General features: G+C 39.9%; 1 protein-coding gene and 1 long non-coding RNA gene across 2 annotated transcripts in view; one reads left to right on the top strand and one right to left on the bottom strand.

Moving 5' to 3' along the window:
• Positions 1 to 2,060: 2,060 nt before the first annotated feature.
• On the top strand, positions 2,061 to 6,872 carry Rgs2 (regulator of G-protein signaling 2). Its single transcript, NM_009061.4, has 5 exons — positions 2,061 to 2,201; positions 3,157 to 3,258; positions 3,369 to 3,430; positions 3,928 to 4,094; positions 4,336 to 6,872. The coding sequence occupies exons 1-5, from the start codon at positions 2,092 to 2,094 to the stop codon at positions 4,528 to 4,530; spliced, it is 636 nt and encodes a 211-aa protein (NP_033087.2). The 5' UTR covers positions 2,061 to 2,091; the 3' UTR covers positions 4,531 to 6,872.
• A 666-nt stretch (positions 6,873 to 7,538) lies between these two features.
• The window catches only part of Gm41964, a 60,063-nt gene continuing 47,892 nt past the window's right edge, over positions 7,539 to 19,709 (bottom strand). Inside the window, exons 3-4 of the long non-coding RNA XR_878589.2 lie at positions 16,926 to 16,970; positions 7,539 to 8,241 (exon numbers count right to left, since the gene is read on the bottom strand). This is a non-coding gene — a long non-coding RNA (predicted gene, 41964). The remainder of the gene's footprint in view (positions 8,242 to 16,925; positions 16,971 to 19,709) is intronic.

The following is a 19,709-nucleotide window of genomic DNA, read 5'->3' as shown; positions in this document are numbered from 1 at the left end:
TGTTAATGTATAAAAAGAGCAGAGCTTTTCAGGTTTAAAGATCTTGAAGGTGCTAAATATGAACTATTTTGTTTCTTGTCCTTACTCATTTATTATATAAACATCAATTTGTCATAAGCTTGACACACACACACACAAACTGCATTATCTTGCTAGTTGATAGAATTTACACATTTAGAACCTAATTAATTTTGAGTTACTTCTTACAGATTTTTTATGCTGAAAAGCTAGCTTGACATTGCTCTGTTTGTATGTGCAAAATAATGCACTTTGTTGCCATTACAAAGGGTCTTAAATGCAAGATTTGCATAGTATCTTTTGAGACTGGCAAAAAAAAAAAAAAAAAAAAAGGAGAAGAAAAAATCACATTGCTGCTCTTAGTCATGAGAAATTAGGGCTCAGGCAGGAGGAAAGTGACTGCCCTAACAGAGACTTAGCAACTACTGGCTCTGATTACACCTGCTAACAGCCACAAGTGTCAAGGGTCACCTGACCTATATTGATGATTTTAATACCCAGGGTTGTAAGAAAAAAAAAGTCCTGTTTTGTATTGTTAAAAAAAAGTCAACTATGCCTGCACATTACAGATATTTTAACGAGCAACACTATTTTATTAACACAAGCTTAATAAATATGTATTAAATCGTCAGAAATTAAAGCAAATGTAGAAACAGTGCAGATCTTTTCGGCTTATTAAAAATTTCATCTTACAGATTCATAAGCATGCTATCAAGTATTTGTTGCTAAAATCGAAATGATATTCCTTCTATAATAAGGCTATACCAATCTTCTTCATTAGCGACTGCAGACTTTGATCTCTGACTCAAACTACCCTCAGCTTGTCACAATGTGTTGCTTGGTTCCCAGTTTGAGAATGGGTCTTCATTTTCCTTTTAGTAGATCTAGTATGAATCAGAATAACTAGAGCCTAAGCCGTACCTTTTTGTTAGTCTGTTCAGACTTTATGGGAAAACCACTTAGGTATTCCGCCGCATCATTCTGGTAACATAGGAAGCTGAATCAGTTTGTAGTTGAAGTCATGTATTAGTTCTTACAAATCAGGGCTTATTAAACCCTGCAGGAGCAGAGACAGGGGTTCTCACAAATGAAGCTTACCCAAACAAATTCTTTACACCAACCGGCTCTCACATCTAGCTCTAGCCCCCACTGCACCGCCACCTTAACTTAAGCAGTTGAACATCTAGTAATTCCTAAATCTGTTCAACCGTGAATGACTCATGAGGAAATCCTGATTCCTTACGCTCTGAAACTACACATGATCCGTGTGCAGCAGAACTGCGAGATCCTGGGTTTCCCTTTGTATTTCTCACCTATCTCTCTGATCTTTGCTGTGCCCCGCAGGAGATGCCCCTCGGGTCTCCTGGGGAACGACCCTGCAAAGCCACAGCCTGCTGCAGCCATGCATTTAAAGATCAAAACTGCAGAACTGGTTAAAACACCAGGTTTTAATAGAAACTTTCTCCCGCTTCCTCCCTGAGTAGCGTGGAATTCCCTTTAGGAATTCCAAGGTGCCTGAGCGAGCTACAGCACCTTACTCAACAGTCCATATTTCAGGTTTTTCTAGTTGTTTGATTTCCTTCTCTAAAATAGGTAGAGTTGCTGAGTGCAGCCAGCAGGGCTCTCCCCATCCCAGCTGCAGTTTATGGGTGTCCGGATGAACAATAGATACAAAGGTGGGGCGCGCGCGAACACACACACACACACGCACACGAGTAAAAGGTACGGTCTTCAGTAAAGGAAAAGCCAAGAACTCGGAGACCCTTCACCGCGTGGCTGCCCGAAGTGCCTACCAAATCTCTCTGTGTCCCCGCCCGCCACCTCCCACCCTGTGTGCGCACGAGGATGCGGCGCCTACGTCAACAGCGCCCTCGCTTCCAGGCCCTTCGGGGGCTGCCGTGACTGCCACAGGCCGGGGCGACTCCGCCCTCGTGCCGTCTGCAGCGAGCCAATCCGCGCTCTCTTGGGGCGTGGCTGACGCCTCCAGGTCCCGCCCCTATGCCGCCGCCCGCCTTAAAAGCCCGCGGCGCGCTCCCGGCCTCAAACAGCTGCGGTGGCCGCGGGAGTCTGAGAATGCAAAGTGCCATGTTCCTGGCTGTCCAGCACGACTGCGTACCCATGGACAAGAGTGCAGGCAACGGCCCCAAGGTCGAGGAGAAGCGGGAGAAAATGAAGCGGACACTGTGAGTATGCCCTGTCTCCCGAAGAGCTCTTCATACCCAGCCTGGCTTTGCTGCTAGGGACCTACCTTCCCTCGATCTCGGCTTTGAATGCTCTCTAGTCTGCACCTCTGCAGAGAAAGTGTGGGGGCTTGGGGGGTGGGGGGTTAGCTTGCTAGATATGGTGGTATTTGCTTTTTTTCTATGTGAGCTCCGAGAGTTTAGGAACTATAGGAAATGGTTGAAGAAGGTGGCGGTAGATGATCTGAGAAGGGCTGGTTGGCTTTTTGTTCTGCATTTAATGTGGCATCAGAATCCTGTAGCTGAATAACGTCCACCGGCGTCTGGACGTTGCATTGTTAGTTCTGAGCTGCTTGCATAGCTGCTGGGTGGAGATGTTTGAGTTGATTCGCAATGTATGAGATCCATTTTTAAATCATAAAGTAGGGCTCACCCAGTCACGACTATGGAATGAGTAATTTGCTCTGCAGTATCTGCTGCGGAGAAGCACTGTGGGCGGTCGCAGAGGGGAGCTAGGGAATCCATCACACACACACACACACACACACACACACACACACACACACACACACACCTATGCATTGTCTCTGGCATAGTGCAGACCCTCCTACCCCCAGTGCAGAAAGGGAAGAAACATCAGCTGGGTCAAGACTGCTGTTCTCAATTGAAAAATGACAGCAAGCTGTAGTTTAACCATGCAGAAAATCCACTACCTGTTTATTAGGTCAGAAATAACTGGTGAAAATTTAAAATACCCTGGCTGTTATGTAGTCCTATCCTGCTTGTAAAGCTCATTATAGTCGGATGAATGGATAAAACTGTGTTCTGAGGTGCTGGGTTTAAAAGCTAAGAGGGAGAGACTCATCTGCTTTGTTTGTAGCTACTGCAGCTGATGATAGTTTGACCGTTCAAGAATTGCCACTTGAAGTATTTTTTTTTTCTCTCTTTTTTTTTCCAGCTTAAAGGATTGGAAGACCCGTTTGAGCTACTTCTTGCAGAATTCCTCTGCTCCTGGGAAGCCCAAAACTGGCAAGAAAAGCAAACAGCAAACTTTTATCAAGTAAGTTTCGGATCCTGTAGTTACAGAGATGAATATCTAACCAAGCCAAGCAAAAGGGGAAGGGGAACTGATGTGTGTTGGGGAGCTCATTTGCGGAACTTCTCTTGCAGGCCTTCTCCTGAGGAAGCGCAGCTCTGGGCAGAAGCATTTGATGAACTGCTGGCCAGTAAATGTAAGTTCACCTCTTGAATGTGATCTCTCACCAGTATCTTTAAAAGCCTAGAAATGATTGCAAGAAGTGCATTAGACATTACCACCACTGACAGTTCAAAGCCTCTTTTTCTTTCCCTTATATCACTGGGTTTAATCATGGGGAAGCAAGAGGTATTCACCTCAGGTGGGGAAGAAAAGTTAGCCTAAAAATTAAAATGCCAGTTACTCAGGCTGTGGTTGAGTCAGCTTTTCCATTGCATAGAATATTTTCAAAAGCCCTAGTTCCTAGTGAACTTATGGCCTATAAACACTGGTCTTGCAGTGCCAGTGAAGTTAAGTATACTTTTGTTGCAGACTACAAACTTAAGCATTTTTGCCTACTGGCATCTTAGTGCTTAAAGAGCCAGACCTAGAGAATGACAGGCTTGAATGAAGTCTAGGAAACTGATCATTTTGTGCAGAAGAACTGTGTATAATTCGGTCGTTCCATTCATGCTGCTTTTCCTGTGCTTCCAGATGGGCTGGCTGCATTCAGGGCGTTTTTAAAGTCCGAGTTCTGTGAAGAAAACATTGAATTCTGGTTGGCTTGTGAAGACTTCAAAAAAACCAAATCACCCCAAAAACTGTCCTCAAAAGCAAGGAAAATCTATACCGACTTCATAGAGAAGGAAGCTCCCAAAGAGGTAAGAAGACAGGCGCCTCAGATCACCTTCAACACTGTTGAAACCTGAGACTTGAATACACCACATTCAAGCACAAGTGAGAAGAGCCCTGTGCGCCTCTCATCCCAGCTGTCCTAACATTTAAGTTTCTCCAAAGTTGACAGTTATAACTGATCACAAGTTACACCTTTATGTTTTATTATTAAGCATCAATCTGCAGTGTTGACTAGCCAATAAATGGACTTTTGTTTTGTTCTTTCAGATAAACATAGACTTCCAAACGAAATCTCTGATTGCCCAAAATATCCAAGAGGCTACAAGTGGCTGCTTCACCACAGCTCAGAAGAGGGTGTACAGTTTGATGGAGAACAATTCTTATCCTCGGTTCTTGGAGTCCGAATTCTACCAGGACTTATGTAAAAAGCCACAGATCACCACGGAGCCCCATGCTACATGAGACCAGGAGTCCCCCCACACACAAAGGACATTCCATTCTGTCTCCCAAGAGCAAAGGCTGTGACCTGCCAGAAAAAAAAAAAAAACTGACCTTGAATTCAGCCTGAGTGTTAGGAAAACATCGCTCAGAACTATTGATTCAATGTTGGGTAGTGAATCAGGAAGTCAGCAACCTAGGAGAGGCTCTGTGTGAGAACGGCTTCCCTCACTGTGTGAAGAACAGAGGGAGGGAACAGGCCTCTGAATGTGTTCTTCCTCCTTGTCGGGAAAGCAGAGTTTGAGATGAAAGATCCGATGCAATGTTGTTGGAGCATTTAAAATCAATAGGTCTGGGATTATGTGGCCTTAGCTAGTTGGCTGTACACCTTCCCTAAACTAGTCCATGTTACCACATAGTGGTGTTAGTTCTAGTTTTAATATTTTAGTACTAAGTAACATTACAATGTTTACTGTGTGCAAGGGTGTTGACGTTCTTAGGACTACAGATCATTAGTACTAGTGTGTCACGTATCACTGAAACTGAGAAGTATGTTTGAGTTGTTAAATGGTGTGTGTGATGGACCGAATGCTGTGCCGTGCTGTAGAACCAGCGTCTGTTACGAGTGCCAAAAACTGTCTTGCGGGCAGCTAAACTTTGAAGTGGTTTTTGAATACTTTTAATAAATTTATTTTGCTAAATAATGTCATTGAACATTTGGAAGTCCCGATGTGGTTCTGTTGTTTGATTTCAGTAACTGGAAATATGTCAGCTATCAGAGAAAAGAACTTTCTAGCAAAGAGGTATCAGTGTGGATCAATTGTTGTACCTGCCCACTGAGAAATCAACAGCTGAGAAGTGGGAAATGCTTGCTTCGAGGAAGATGTTCTCCTTAAACCTATAGACATTATGTAGTCTTAAAAACATCAGACCACATTCCTAGAACCACTCATTGTGAAAGTCAAATGTGTTATTTAATAAAAGAAAAAGAAAAAAAGAGCATTGACCTGTGTGTTAAGGACCAGCTAAATATTAGTAAGTAAAGTTACAGGGCCAAACAGCCTAAGAAAAGGAAAAGGTTCGTGTAAATGTGGGCCTGCCTGGCGTATGCTTGGTTCCAGACACCTGGCATGGGCAAGAACCTGGTCAGTTCTTTCTTCTGTGATGGGGCAATACGAAAACCCCAAGTTTCCTGCACCTCCTGCCTTCATTTGGCTAATAATCTGTGCTACTCTGGGTAACACTGAAGAAGAAAGCAAGTGCTTTGCTTGCACTAAATGCAGGAATATGTTCTAGCTGAGAAAAGCCTTCATTCTGGCTAATTTGGAGGAATTCCCTTTCTGAAGCAAATTTTCTATATCTGGAAGTTTTAGTAAATGGGAGGAGATGGGGGGCACCCTCAGCTTGAAATTGGAAGACCTTAACTCAATGACATCCCATCGCTTTGTGTCCCTGGGCCCTCCCTGGATACCTCTCTACCCATCTCCCTAATATACACAATAATGGGGACTTGAGAATTGGAACATACTAAATGGGTAACTTTTTATCTATTTGCCAAAAGAAATAGTCTTTATGACTACCCTAATTCACACCTTTAACCAGATGTCTGGAACAAGCACAAGTACAGGAGGGACAACCTGGCTCATTTCTGTATCACCAGAAGCCAGAATGACATATAACAGGTACAGAATAAAATAAATACCGTTGGCATAAGTGAGTTCTGAATTCATTGAAACAGTGATACTGTGATGGAAATATGACAAATATGCCAGGTCTCTATAGCGCTTAATTCATAAAGGCTTTGCCTAACAAATCTCCTTTGCCATTAAGTTCCATTTACCTCACACTCTGTGCAGCTTTTCCTCAGTCCCCAGTCTGATAGAAGATGCCACCATGCCTGCAGTTAACCCACCACTCTCTGCTACCTCCTACACCTTATATAGTTCCTTCTTAACGCTAGTGATGCTTTCAACACACAAACCTGATCTTGCCTCCTGTCACTTACCAACCGCTGACGGCTCTCCTGAACATTAAGATGAAAGCAGCATTCCTAATATAGCATAACCCCACAGGGCTGACTTCCTCTTACGTTCCAACCTGGTACACAATCCCCTGCACCAGCATTGCTGGCCGCCTTCCATTTGCTTGAAGATGCTATGTCCCTCAGCCCCAGGGAATCTTTCTGTCTAATGGTTCCTCTCCGCAGTGTAATTTTAGCTCTTGCTCACCACACACCTATCAATGCAATTGCCACTTCCCCAGGGAAGTGGACTCTGATCTCCTACCTAGACCACATCTCGTTTTAGATGTTGTCACAGCAATGGGTTCTGTAATTTAATACTTAATAAAGGTATTTCTCATTTTTCATAATTGTTTGATAATTTTAACTTTTTCAGTTAGATTATGAAAAGCACAAGTGAAGATCCTGTGCCTCTCTCTCTCTCTCTCTCTCTCTCTCTCTCTCTCTCTCTCTCTCTCTCTCTCTCTCTCCCCTCTCTGCAGATTCCAGCATCTGTTATACAGCTTGAGCAAGATGGATGGATAAATAGATGAATGGACGGACGGACGGATGGATGTTGGAAGAAACTGTACGGAATTAGTGAGATAGGAAGTATCTGTCAATGCACAGAAAGATAAAGACAAATTTTACTAGGGATTTTTTTGTTTGTTGTTGGGTGGATTTTTGTTTGTTTATTTTTTGTTTGTTTAAGGAAGAGATCAGATTATAATTCCCAAGCTAGTCCTAAATTACTACACTTGAGTGATTCCCCTGTCTCCAGGCTCTGAAGTATACGGGACTGCAGGCATATTTCACAATACCTAGCTTTTTTTTTTTTTTTTAAGTACAAGATTTGAAAATTCCAGTCTCGAATGGGAATGGTTGTAGATATTTTCAGAACTTTTTCATTTGACAATCAATCAATAAATATTTTTAACTAGGCATATTCCCCATGCCATTTGACCTTTGGTAGAAAGAAAAAGCCAGTAATAAAAATAATAAATAAATCAAAAGTTTCAACTTGCAGTGCTTTTGAAAGCATAAGCTTTATTGAGATGGTATTTTCCATGGCCTCTCGTGTGGAACAAACTGAAACAGATTTCAGATTAGAAACCACATACCTCCACAAATAAGTATAACTTACTGTTCCAGTTTCCCACAGTTCAAACACTCTGGACAGACAGTCCATTCATTTTGATAATTCTTCATTGTGAATGTATTTTAATGCCAAAGATTTTTCAAAATATAGTCATTTCACACAATCACCATAAAATAAATATAGCAAAAGTTGTTTTTATTGTCATGTGAGCACAGTGGGACAACAAATAACTTTCAGTGAAATAACCCAAAATGTAGTAGGAAAAACTTGTGTGGTACTTTTGTGCTGTCTGATTGTAGTATTCCATTGTTTGGATCTGGAGAGTAAGAAAAGGCAGAGGCTGGGAGCTTCTGTCAGGAGGACGGTCATCAGAGAATGTGGAGATGAGAAGCCTGCCCTATGCCAAACACTGTTTCCCTAGTCTGAAACTGCATCTGAGGGATTAGCCTGAGCTACAGAGAGCATTATCATCACCAAAAGGCAAACTTTAACAGGTCTGGTTGAGATGCTTTTTGACGTACCTAGTCCTTTTTGCCAATGTCAGCCCAATGAGTCTTCAGTAATCGTTTGTAATTCTTGGCTGAAGAACAGCTTGGAGTTACTTAATGTGATAACATCCCAGAAGTTCTCCTGTAACCTACAGGATAAAAGAGGTAGTCTAAGGCTGAGCATGAAATAAAGGCCTGATATTAACCATTTCTGATCCATGACCCAGCATGGCCAACACACAATGTTAAGGGTAATGTGCAAAGGGAAGTACAGGAGGTGAAGGGCCTTGCATATTCAAGGTTAAGATTTTATCATGAAAGCATTAGACACCAAACTTAGCTAAAATTAATAGAAATATCTCAGACAGCAATATGAAGATTGAAAGTATGGAAACTTGGAAGATAGTTAAAAGATTGTAGTTTTAAGTCAGATATGAAATTCTACCTGTCTACACCAGAACATGTGTAAATAATTCCATGTAGCTTATATTAAGTTACACATTTATCTATTCTGTGCAAAGCACTGATGATGAAAACATGTACTCCCTGTTCTCCAAGTAGCACCAATTAAGTAAGTGATGAAATACATATAAAAAAAATAGATAGCCAGGAATGGTGACATGGTTAATATTACCAATTGGCATGATGACAGAGGAAGGTTGAGAGTTCAGTTATATAAAAGGAAGAAAGGAAGAGAGGAAAGAAAAGCAAGGAAGGAAGGAAGAAAGGAAGGAAGGAGGGAGAGAAGGGAGGGAGGGAGGGAGGGAGGGAGGGAGGGAGGGAGGGAGGGAGGGAGGGAGAGAGGAAGGAAGGAAGGAAGGAAGGAAGGAAGGAAGGAAGGAAGGAAGGAGGGAGGGAGGGAGGGAGGGAGGGAGAGAGGAAGGAAGGAAGGAAGGAAGGAAGGAAGGAGGGAGGGAGGGAGGGAGGGAGGGAGGGAGGGAGGGAGGGAGGAAGGAAGGAAGGAAGGAAGGAAGGAAGGAAGGAAGGAAGGAAGAAAAGGGAGGGAGGGAGTGCATGGGGGAAGAAAGAAAAAAGGAAATAAAGAGAAAAAAGGATACTTTGGGTTTAAATTAAATAAAGGATTTTGTAAATAAAGAGAGGATATATTCAGAAAGGAGAAATCATCTAAAAGAGGAACCACAGGATTACGTCTCCATTTTATGATAATAATTTGAAATGCAGGTATTTTGAAGGGATACATATTTGAAGTTTACTGTTGACTTTAGTATTAGCAAATGTTTATAAGGGGTTTCTGAGTACAGAAAATGTACAAGAGTAGACCCAATTACCCCCTGTTGTGACAGGCAGATGCAAAGCAGAACTCAAATGCTGCACTTAGTTTCATTGTTTAATTTTTATGCATTTTAATTAAAATAGAACTATACCACTTTCTGCCTTCTCTTTCTAGCCTCTCCCAGGTACCCTCGCTTCAACCCTTTTGACCCCAACACAAATCCTCAAATTGATAGCCTCTTTTTCTTAATTATTATCGTTATATACCTGTATGTATATTTATGCATGTGCACAAACATATAAATTCACCCTTCTGAATCTGTTTTTGTTATTTATGTGTATATGGCTTCAGGGCTTACCAGTTTGTATGAGATAAGTCATAAGAGGACTCTCCCAGCAGTCATTAGTTTTCTTTAGTTCTTTGCCAAGGAATGGGATCTATGACATTTATTCTCTTTCCTGTAGTTTGATGTATCTATTGTCTCATATGGCTCATGCATCCATTTCTAGGGGAGACTGTTTAACTAAGACTTCCAGGTACCCTGGCTCGACAATTTTTCTGACCTCCCTTCTGATATGTTCCCTGAGTCACAGATTCAGGAGCTGAATCTCCTGGGGCTATTATGCTCCTCATGATCTATTGATCTCTGTATCCAATGTACTGTGTCCATTGCAGTTTTCTGTGATGGTTTCTCTTTGCTGGGAAGAGAAGAGATGCTTTTACAGAAAAGGTATTAGTTATCCTTATATCCACTATCTGTGTACATATAGTAAGGAATTATATGCTGGTTTAGTAAAGTGGTGGTAGCAAGCTCTTTTCTAAGACCCATGACCTTCACTAGGAATTTGGTTGGATTTATAGTACCAACAAGGGAATCCTTCTGAACAGAACCAAGGGGGCAGAGTTAGTCATCATAGACACATGCTGGTCAGAGGAGCGTGCAGATGCACAGAAGGCAAAAGAAACCTTTTCCTTAAACTGCTAAGTTATTAAGTTTTAAAGGAGTAAAAAAAGAAAGGAAACTGAGTATAAAATTCATAGGAAGAAATAGTTCCTTTGAAAATAAGAAAAATGTTTCAGAAGGAAGAAGAGAGTTAGAAATTGAAAATATAGAGTGCTTTCTCTGTTAAAAATAGAGAAACACAGTGGCACAGGGCATCTGGATGCCATATAATTTTGCTATACTTATCAACATAGAAATAATTATTTTTTCAATAATAATTACAATTTTGTATATCCTCTTTAGGAGAGATCAGAATAAGACAGACTTAGAGAAAGAAGAGACTGAGAAGTTGCATGCTGGGTTAAAGGCCATAGAAGAGAGGTTAGAATATGCTTTCTATCAGAATAAAGAACCTCCAAAAGAATCCTATCTGGAACCTCTAATAAAAGATAGAGATAGTTGCAGGTGAAAAAGATCTCCAAAGGCTTGAGGAATTCGAATGGTAACTATAGAAATGTAATATATTGATGTAAGAATTCAGATTTGACGTATTGGTGCTACCTATGTCATACAATAGATTTTGTTTCATTTTATAGAGTTTGGAGAATTAAGATATGTACATATGTTGATACACCATACTACTGCTGCATGTTCAGAATTCCAATGGGCTTTTGCCCTGAATTCTGAAAATGATGATTCTGAGATTGCAGAGTTATTAGGGATAATAGGTATCTTAGAGATGCCTTTGCAAATAAAAACTGATGATGCTCATGCATAAATATCCAATAAAATAAAATAATTTTAAACATCATGCCATAAAATCTGTTACAGACATAGCTTACAATCCTGAAGGTCAAGCAATTATGGAGACGCCTAACAAAAAATTAAAGAAAATGCCCATAGAGCAGAAGGATGATGTGGAATTCTCCAAGGAGAGATTAAATAATGCGTTATTGATTTTAAAATTTTTAAATGTCAATGAAACAGATAACTGTGAAAATACACTGGATTTTAGGAAGGACTAAAATGTGATAATGGCATAAATGTGATATCCTCAAAATGGAAAACAAGAAAGACGTTATATTGGGGAAGAGAATATGCTCTTGTTTCAACAGGAAGAGAAAAGCTCTGGATTTCTTTCAAGTCAGATTATTATTTCTTGATATAAGTCAGATATGGCAGAGGGAGACCCGTGAAGATCTTGAGTACAGACAAGAAAAAAAATCATGAAAACCAATAACAAGCAATTTGTATACTGCTCCTCCTACATGGGGGCTCTGAGACTGGCAGAGACATGAGAATGTCACCAGCTAGAACTTCAGCTATACATAGTGAATAAATCTTATTAGCTACAGAATCCTCAAGACTTAGCAGGCCTTCCTTCATATGGCATAGATAAAAATATGTGTTACAGTCTGGTCATACAATCCAAGCCAACCTATAAAGAAAGATTCTTTCACCTGCTCTAACAAAGAGCAAAGAATCATCTGTAACTGATTTCTGCACACTGCACATTCCACATTTATGTTAATGCAAAAACTGTACAATCCCTTTGAAAGTGTGTTTGTTCACAGAGGAAACAACCAGAAAAGCAAGCCTGACAAGAAACACGTTGAGGATGCTGAAAAGGATGCTGAAACACTGAGATATATTTATTCCAGTATCCTGCCTGATCCAATCTCAGACTGCCTTAATAGCTTTTTCATCAAAATCTGCTTCCAGGACAGCTTCAAAGAAAGCTGCCAACCCCATTTGTTGCAATCTTTCTGATTGTTCCAGTCAGGACTTCATTTAAGCCTGCATTTTCACTGCATGCAGATTCTGGACAACAAATGCTACAGTTAGTTTTCTTAAGACTGACCATTATCCCATTTGGGTGCAAAGGGAAAATGACACCACAAATTAGCAGGAAGCAATTTTAAGAGAGCAGCTCCAATATTCCCAAGAGTTGGGGTAGATGGTTTTTGGTCATCCTTAGGATGGTGGATGGTTGTCGTCATTAAAGGGGGGTTGTTTGGAGGTTGTTTATGGTCTTGGATCAGGGAGAAAAGAAAATATAAGAGGTTAGATTCATGGGGCTCTCTCTTTCTCCCTTTTATTCTTCTATTTCTCTTATCTTACTTTGAGGGGGGAGGGAAGAGAAGGGATAGAAAGAGAAAGGGTGAATATAGAATAAGAATAATAGGAATAGTCGATTATAGTCAAATACAGAGTGATCTCCTATTAAAGTATTAGAGCTATTACTAGCCAAAAAATTTTATATTGGTATAGATCTTTGTATATTGATGCAAAATTGAGGTTATGTTTTGCTGCAACATACTGCTTGAGGTACCTAGGTGATTTTTTTAATTCAATATTAAGTTTCAGTTCTTTTAGAAGCTGCTATTACAATTGTTTAGGATATTAAGTAATACAAGTCAATAGTTAGTCAGTCAAACTTATGGTCATGTCAGATACTAGTTAAGTTAATTACAGAAATATGCTTTCTCTAACTTGAACAGATAGTAAATAGCTAGTAACAATCAACATTTGCCAATTTGGATGTACTAGATAAATGCATGGTCTTCAAGAACCTGAGACCTACAGAAAAATGGCATTTTAAGATGTTTTATTACTCTAACCATGACTATTTTTCACTATGAGATGTGTTAGCTCCTAGCAGCACCCTTTTCTACTTCAAAGAATATGATAAGCATCAAAGAACATCCTTACGTAGTTTCTTTCAAATGTGGCAAACATCCACTGGGCAAGAAACTGTTCTTGCTTCTTTTACAGACAGAATGCTGTCCAAAATTGACAAGCAGAATGCAGAGAAGTCAATTGCTGAGCTTTGCAAGAACAAAGTAGGCAAGTCCTTCATAATTCTTGCTTCACAGAAAAATCTGTCAGATATAATGGGCCAGAGGCTGAAAACAGATGCTCCAATGTTATAGAGGAATTTTGGGGAACCGTACAGATACGGTTCTCTGTCATCTCTTTAGTTTTGGAAGCTGCTTACCTACATTTCCTACATTCTCAAATAATATTTATTACTTCTCAAGTCACCAATGGAGTTGAAGACTAGATAATATTAGTCTCACAATAAAAACTTAAGTGGTTTAAGATTTAAGAAAATATTAGTAGGTATAGGAAGATGATTTTAGATTGTTTTGAGTTCCTGTTCTGACTTCCCTCAATGCTGGATCAAAATGTGGAAGTGCAAGCCAAATAAACCCTTTCTCACAACTTGCTTTTCTGGTCATGGTGTTTCAATGAAGCAATAGAAACCCGAACTAAGACAACAACTTAAAGAAAGAAAGATGTATTTTCCTCAGGTTTTCAGAGGTACAGTGTCTGATCAGATAATTGCATTGTTTTTATTTTCCATAGCAAGTTATAATATCATGACAGAAGGGCACGGTGAAAGAAAGCTTCTTATACCATAGCAAGTCAGGTAGCAGATGAGACAAGATTAAACCTCCCAAAATGTGATCAAATTATGAATCCAGGCATCTCATCTGCCTCATTCAGTGCTGCCATTTCCTTCTACAGCTTCTGGTCTTACTGTGTGCTCCTTATGCATAGACCTGGCACCTCTTTTATGAAGGTGCAGTTAAGGAGACTGGCACCTACCATGGCCAAAAATTAATTAACTAACAAGGAAGGAGTCAAGACTAAGAACAAAAATCAAATTAGTTTGAAGGTGGCAGAGCAGCACAATTATAGCAAGTAATTTAAGACTAAGGGGAATACACAAGTTAATGAAGTAATAAAAGCTTAGTGTGAATGATTGGATTTCTCAGTTAGGTAGATCAGATTCATATTTGAAGGTAACCAATCAATGAAGCAGGCACACTGAAAGGAAATAGGGAATAAAGACACAATGGATATGTTCCACAGCAAGCATTAGATGTCTACTTAAAACATACCCTGCTACTTTACCCCAGAATGATTTTATAGATCAAGAATGTGAAAACTACAATTTGATTCCATCATATCCTAACTACTGTGTCTGGTTTTCTCTATTTTTTTTTTCATTTTTACCCTTACCCATTCCTTTATAATACATAAAATAGCTGGTATATGTGCATGGAAATATGTATGTATGTATGTATGTATGTATGTATGTATGTATATGTATATTCCATTGATGGGTCAATTCATTAATTTGTTAGTACTTCTCATGATTGGTCATCACTCAGGATAGAATCTGCTATGTAGAAGCCAAACCTTCAACCAATGAGTCTTTGAAGGAACACTGCATGTCCAAACCATAACACAAATCAGAGCCACATGCTTATTCCACATTGCCACTCTTACCCAATGCTCAGCAAGCCCCAGATCCTATACCATACTTCCAATCAGTTCCTTAGAATATTCTTCTAATATTGGTATTCTCAAGTGATTTCTATGCTTAGAAACATTTAAGAACTCTCTGACATGGTAAATTGATGGGCCAATGGCTAAAACATTCCTAGATTTTGGGTTGATTTTTCTGCCCATTTAACCTTATATCCTGATACTGACTAGAAGCATTCGATACTGGGTTTTCTTGTCAGTATTCCATAATAACTAGATGAAACATTGCACCTTGCATGCAGCTGCTTTCTCTTCTCCTAAATGTTACCTGTTCTTCAAGGTGCACATGAAGTTTCAGCTTTGTGAAATTTTCCCAAGTGAAGGTCTGTTTTAGATTCCAATGAAATGGTCAACAATGACCAGTATGACTTTTTGTGCTTAATTTTAAGAGTAACTAGAAATATCCAGATACGAAAGATTTAGTCCAACTAATTCATGGGTTTTGACTTCGTGACTGATTAACTCACAAATTCTCCACTAAATATGTATGTAATAGCAAATGATTTCAGTTAAATATGCCAAACTCACTTGCAAAAAAAAAGATAAATTCATGAGTCCAAATAATTTCTCCTTCTATATGCCTTCCTTACAAAATTAGAGAGCATTAAAGCATGTGGGGCTTGAATAAGGTCTTAATGTTTGATTTTCTCACATCCCAAAAGTCATCTGTTATTGATTTAAAAAGTGCACTAAGCCCTATTCAAACGTCCTGGGGAGCAAGGCTAAATAAAACAAGTGTGCTTATTTAGCTTGAGTATATCTTAGGCATGTACAGACATCACATCATATTCAAAATAATAAAAAATGAAACATTCCAAATAGGAGTAAGTAGAAGCTATTGTCTGGTGACTGTTTTTGGAGTGAGGGCAAGCCCAGAGTGGTAGCTGTTGTTGTTTTGTTTCGTTTTAACTTTTTTCTTGGTGTTTAATGCACTTGGAGCTTCCAATCTTTTAGGCCTATTTCCAACCTATTTCAAATTACTCTCTCAGTCTTAAGCTTCAGAATGTAATCTCAGGTAATCAACAGTGACAGCATTTTGAGACAGTACCATTGAGCACTGTTGAAAACACTACATTTCCAGGAGCTTAGTGTAGTCTGGCAACGGCAAGATAACAAGCTTTGGTTCGGAAACGGAGTGGTATTATTTTTCCTGTTGATGAGGAAGCTTGAGATATTGATCGTCATTTGGCACAGGGCCTCCTGGAGGATAGCTCTCATAGAAGTCGACATTAATCATTGGAACATAAATGTCAGGGCTGCAAGTACTACTTCTTTCAAATGTTTTCAATTTGTGTCAGGTTCCAGAGACACACAAATTCTGTAAAGTTTGTTTAAAAGTACAACTAAAGGCATCAAGATTTTAAGGGCAATATAATTTAACCATGTAATCACTTTAGAAATAATTTTGATCATGACTCATGTGAAGGAAGTCATGGTTTAGTTTAAAAAAGAAAAAGAAAAAAAAAAAGCTTGTGAATATCCCACAGTATCAAACAATACTAATTGCTAAGCAGCTCTTTGGACTGATGTGTTTATCTTAATGTCACTGAGCAGTTAGTTCATGACTCTGTATGTGGGATTCCAGGATGCGTCTAAATTTGATCGTGACTGAATGGACTATTGTTTTTATCCAGTCAAGCATGGCTGTTGTTAGGTTTGACAGCTGCATGTTTCAGTTCATTGTGTGTGTGGGGGGGGGGGGGGGCGCGGGGGGGGGAGTGGCGGACCAAACCCCAAATTTTCCAGAGAAGAGGAGCTATGCTAATAGAGCATGACTGATCTAGTTTTTCTCCCTCAATGAAGAATTTGGTGATCATAGAGAAGTATTTGTTCAGGGTTGGGGATTTATCTCAGTGTTAGAATGCTTGCCTAGCAAGCACAAGATCCTGGGTTCGGTCCTCAGTTGCCGAAAGAGAGAGAGAGAGAGAGAGAGAGAGAGAGAGAGAGAGAGAGATCTGTTAATCTTCCATCAGATGTATGCTTTGCAACATAGTTCTGTCATCTATAGTTTCCTCATCTAAACAAACATTTTCAGTTTTTATGAACTCTAAAAATTACCTAGATTTCATCTTATGAATTTTGCTTTTGATGTTAAGCCAATAAACACCTTGTCCAGCCCTAGGTCCCAAGAATTTTCTCAAATGTTGATATTAAAGTTTTACCTAAAAATTAGTTCCTTACATTTAATAAGATGAGCTGTTTGTATTAATTTTTACCTAAAGTGTGAAATGGATTTGTTTTGTTCTTATTATGATTGTTGTATTTCCTATAACTGTTTAGTTATCTAGACAACATTTCTCTTTAAAGTCTTTCCTTACCTTCTATTTTCCCCAGAAGCAAGGCAGCACTCAGAACAGCAGCCCCTAGTGAACAAGAAAGTAGTTAAAGGAGGAAAAATAGTTACAATTGGATGTTGTAAAAGAGATGCAGATACAAACCAGCAAGCTGGAAGAGATAGAATTGGCCGGGAAGATGCTCAAGAAGGAGTATGAAAGAAGCAAGATGTGTTTTTCTATGCTAACAAATGCCAGATCTGAGGGCTTGGAGACACGACCTTGCACTTGAACTGTTGAGTCTAGACTTCGGAGTAAAACAGAAAAGTGAGTTAAGCAATCACGTAGAAGAAACGACTAATCAGATGCCTGCTATTTTTAAACATGTGGGAGAGATTTAGACCAGGTCACTGGGAAAGGGTTTACTTCCTCTTTTAACTTATAGTCCATCATCCAGGGTAATCAGGGCAGGGCATTGGAGTCAAGAACTGCTAGAGACGCCATGGAGGAACTTTATTTAATGGCTTGCTCCTCATGGCTTGCTCAGGCTGCTTATATCACTCAGGACCTCCAGCCCAGGGGTACACCACCCACAGTGAGCTGAGACCTCTCACTTTGATCATTAATCAAGAAAATGCCAGCCTGGTGTGGTGGCGCACGGCTTTAATCCCAGCACTTGGGAGGCAGAGGCAGGTGGATTTCTGAGTTTGAGGCCAGCCTGGTCTACAAAGTGAGTTCCAGGATAGCCAGGGTTACACAGAGAAACCCTGTCTTGAAAAACCAAAAAGAAAAGGGAAAGGAAAGGAAAGGAAAGGAAAGGAAAGGAAAGGAAAGGAAAGGAAAGGAAAGGAAAGGAAAGGAAAGGAAAGGAAAGGAAAGGAAAGGAAAGGCCCAAACGCTTTCCCACAGACCAACCTAGTGGGGATACCTTCTCAGTTGAGGGTCTCTCTTCCCAAATGACTCTAGCTTGGGTCAAGTTGACATAAAACTAGCCAGCACAAAACTGTTCAAATGAATCCATAGAGGAAGGTCAACAGTCTGAAGCTGGAAGGCAGGATGCTCACCAGGTAATGGAAACAGTCTGGGTTCAAGCTTTTGAAACAGTAAAGACAATGGTTACAGAACAAGTATTATAAGAAAGGATCCCCATAACTCATAACCCAGATGTAAAACACAAATTTCAAGAAGAAACTATCCAAGTAAAAGATTCTTAGGGAAAAGCCAGAGTCTCACCCTCCTCATGAACAGGGTCAGCTGCTACTTCCTGCAGGGGTGCTGGCTATACTAGGAACATGGCAGCCTAGCCAAAAATAAGTTTGCTAAGTACCCTTCAGTGATACTACAAAACAAGTTCCCATCATGCAAGAATCAGGCCTGAGGATCTCCAGTCCTTGTCACAGCAGATGGGGAAGCAATATCCTCCCAGCCCATACTAAGACTCAAGTTCAAGATCTGAACCAACGCGTTCAGATTGGGCTATTCTACTTACATTAGATGTCAGGATGCTCTAAGACTATCCTTAAAATCAAAGGGAAAGCAAAGCAGGCAGAAATGGCTTAAAGAAACCAACTGCTTGGAGAAAAGATGAGGTGCTCTGGAAATTTTGCTCATTCTCCATACTAACTATATCATTTCGCTTTTGTAATGCTTCTTTTTCTAAATGAAAAGAGAGAAAGAAAGAAAGAAAGAAAGAAAGAAAGAAAGAAAGAAGGAAGGAAGGAAGGAAGGAAGGAAGGAAGGAAGGAAGGAAGGAAGGAAGGAAGGGATGGTTTTTCCAAAACTAATTGCAGAAAATTGTCTTTTAAATTCAGTGACTAGTAAGAGGGATAAACAGAAAGAGAGAGAGAGAGAGAGAGAGAGAGAGAGAGAGAGAGAGAGAGAGAGAGAACACATCATTTGCTGAACAGATATACATTGGAGGAAACTCTGAAAGCAAATCAGATTAAAAGGAGTGCATTTAGCACTTAGGAGCTATGGTAAGAATCATAGTGGACCTCCGGTTAGAAATCATACAAATAGAAAGCAAAATGAAGTAGTTAATACATTGAAAGAATTAGAAAACCATTCACACAGCTGTCTATATCCAGTAAAAATCATTCTTCCTACCTGAAAACAAAATAAAAACCTTATCCTACAGGTAAAGCATGGAGAGAATTTACCTCTAAAGAGTCCTAGTGGGCATGAAATGTTAACATACTCTTTTCAGAGAGAAAGTGAATGAGATGAACCCAAAGCTTGGGGCTCAGAAATGATCACAGAAGAAGAACCAATGAAAATATGGTAAAGCCGTGTATTGTTCTTATTCTTACCTGGTCTGAAAGATGAGTGCTTCCTTACAGTGATCACAGCAACCACGGTAGCATGATTATAGTTTATGGAGAAATGAAAGGAATGCTGCTGTTGCCGTCAGGGACAGAAGCAAGACACTAGGAACTCCCTAACTTGCACACCCTATATAGAAAGTGGTGGGTTCGTGTTTGATGACATCAATGGTCATCGTTTTAGATGCTTTGTAAATGCATGTTAGAAGCGTCAAAGTAAAGTTATCTTTTTCCAAAAGAGAATAATCAAGCATAAGGGAGGAGATGGCACAGGATCTTCCTAATGTTCACTTAAGCCAACAGAAAACTGAAAGAGAAATAAAGCAACAGTCGGGATCAGGAAACGGTCAGGAGTGGGAACGGCAGTGTTGACCTTCAAAGTACAACTCTCACCTCTAAGAGGATAGGAGATAGTTTATCCTGCAGCCAAATATGAGTGGCCAGGGTGAGGAACACAGATTTAAGTCACCTCAAAGCTCATGTCCCACTTATCTGTCCACTGACATTT

Source organism: Mus musculus, chromosome 1, assembly GCF_000001635.26.
Source record: "Mus musculus strain C57BL/6J chromosome 1, GRCm38.p6 C57BL/6J".
Lineage (NCBI taxonomy): Eukaryota > Metazoa > Chordata > Mammalia > Rodentia > Muridae > Mus > Mus musculus.
Note: the sequence above shows the minus strand (reverse complement) of the source record. Positions and strands in the feature narration are given on the sequence as shown.

Bases quoted from the DNA above. Each gene is read 5' to 3' on its own strand.
- Rgs2 (NM_009061.4), top strand. From the start codon at position 2,092: ATGCAAAGTGCCATGTTCCTGGCTGTCCAGCACGACTGCGTACCCATG. The intron at 2,202-3,156 runs GTGAGTATGCCC...TTTTTTTTCCAG, and splicing joins GAGAAAATGAAGCGGACACT to CTTAAAGGATTGGAAGACCC. The intron at 4,095-4,335 runs GTAAGAAGACAG...TTGTTCTTTCAG, and splicing joins AGAAGGAAGCTCCCAAAGAG to ATAAACATAGACTTCCAAAC.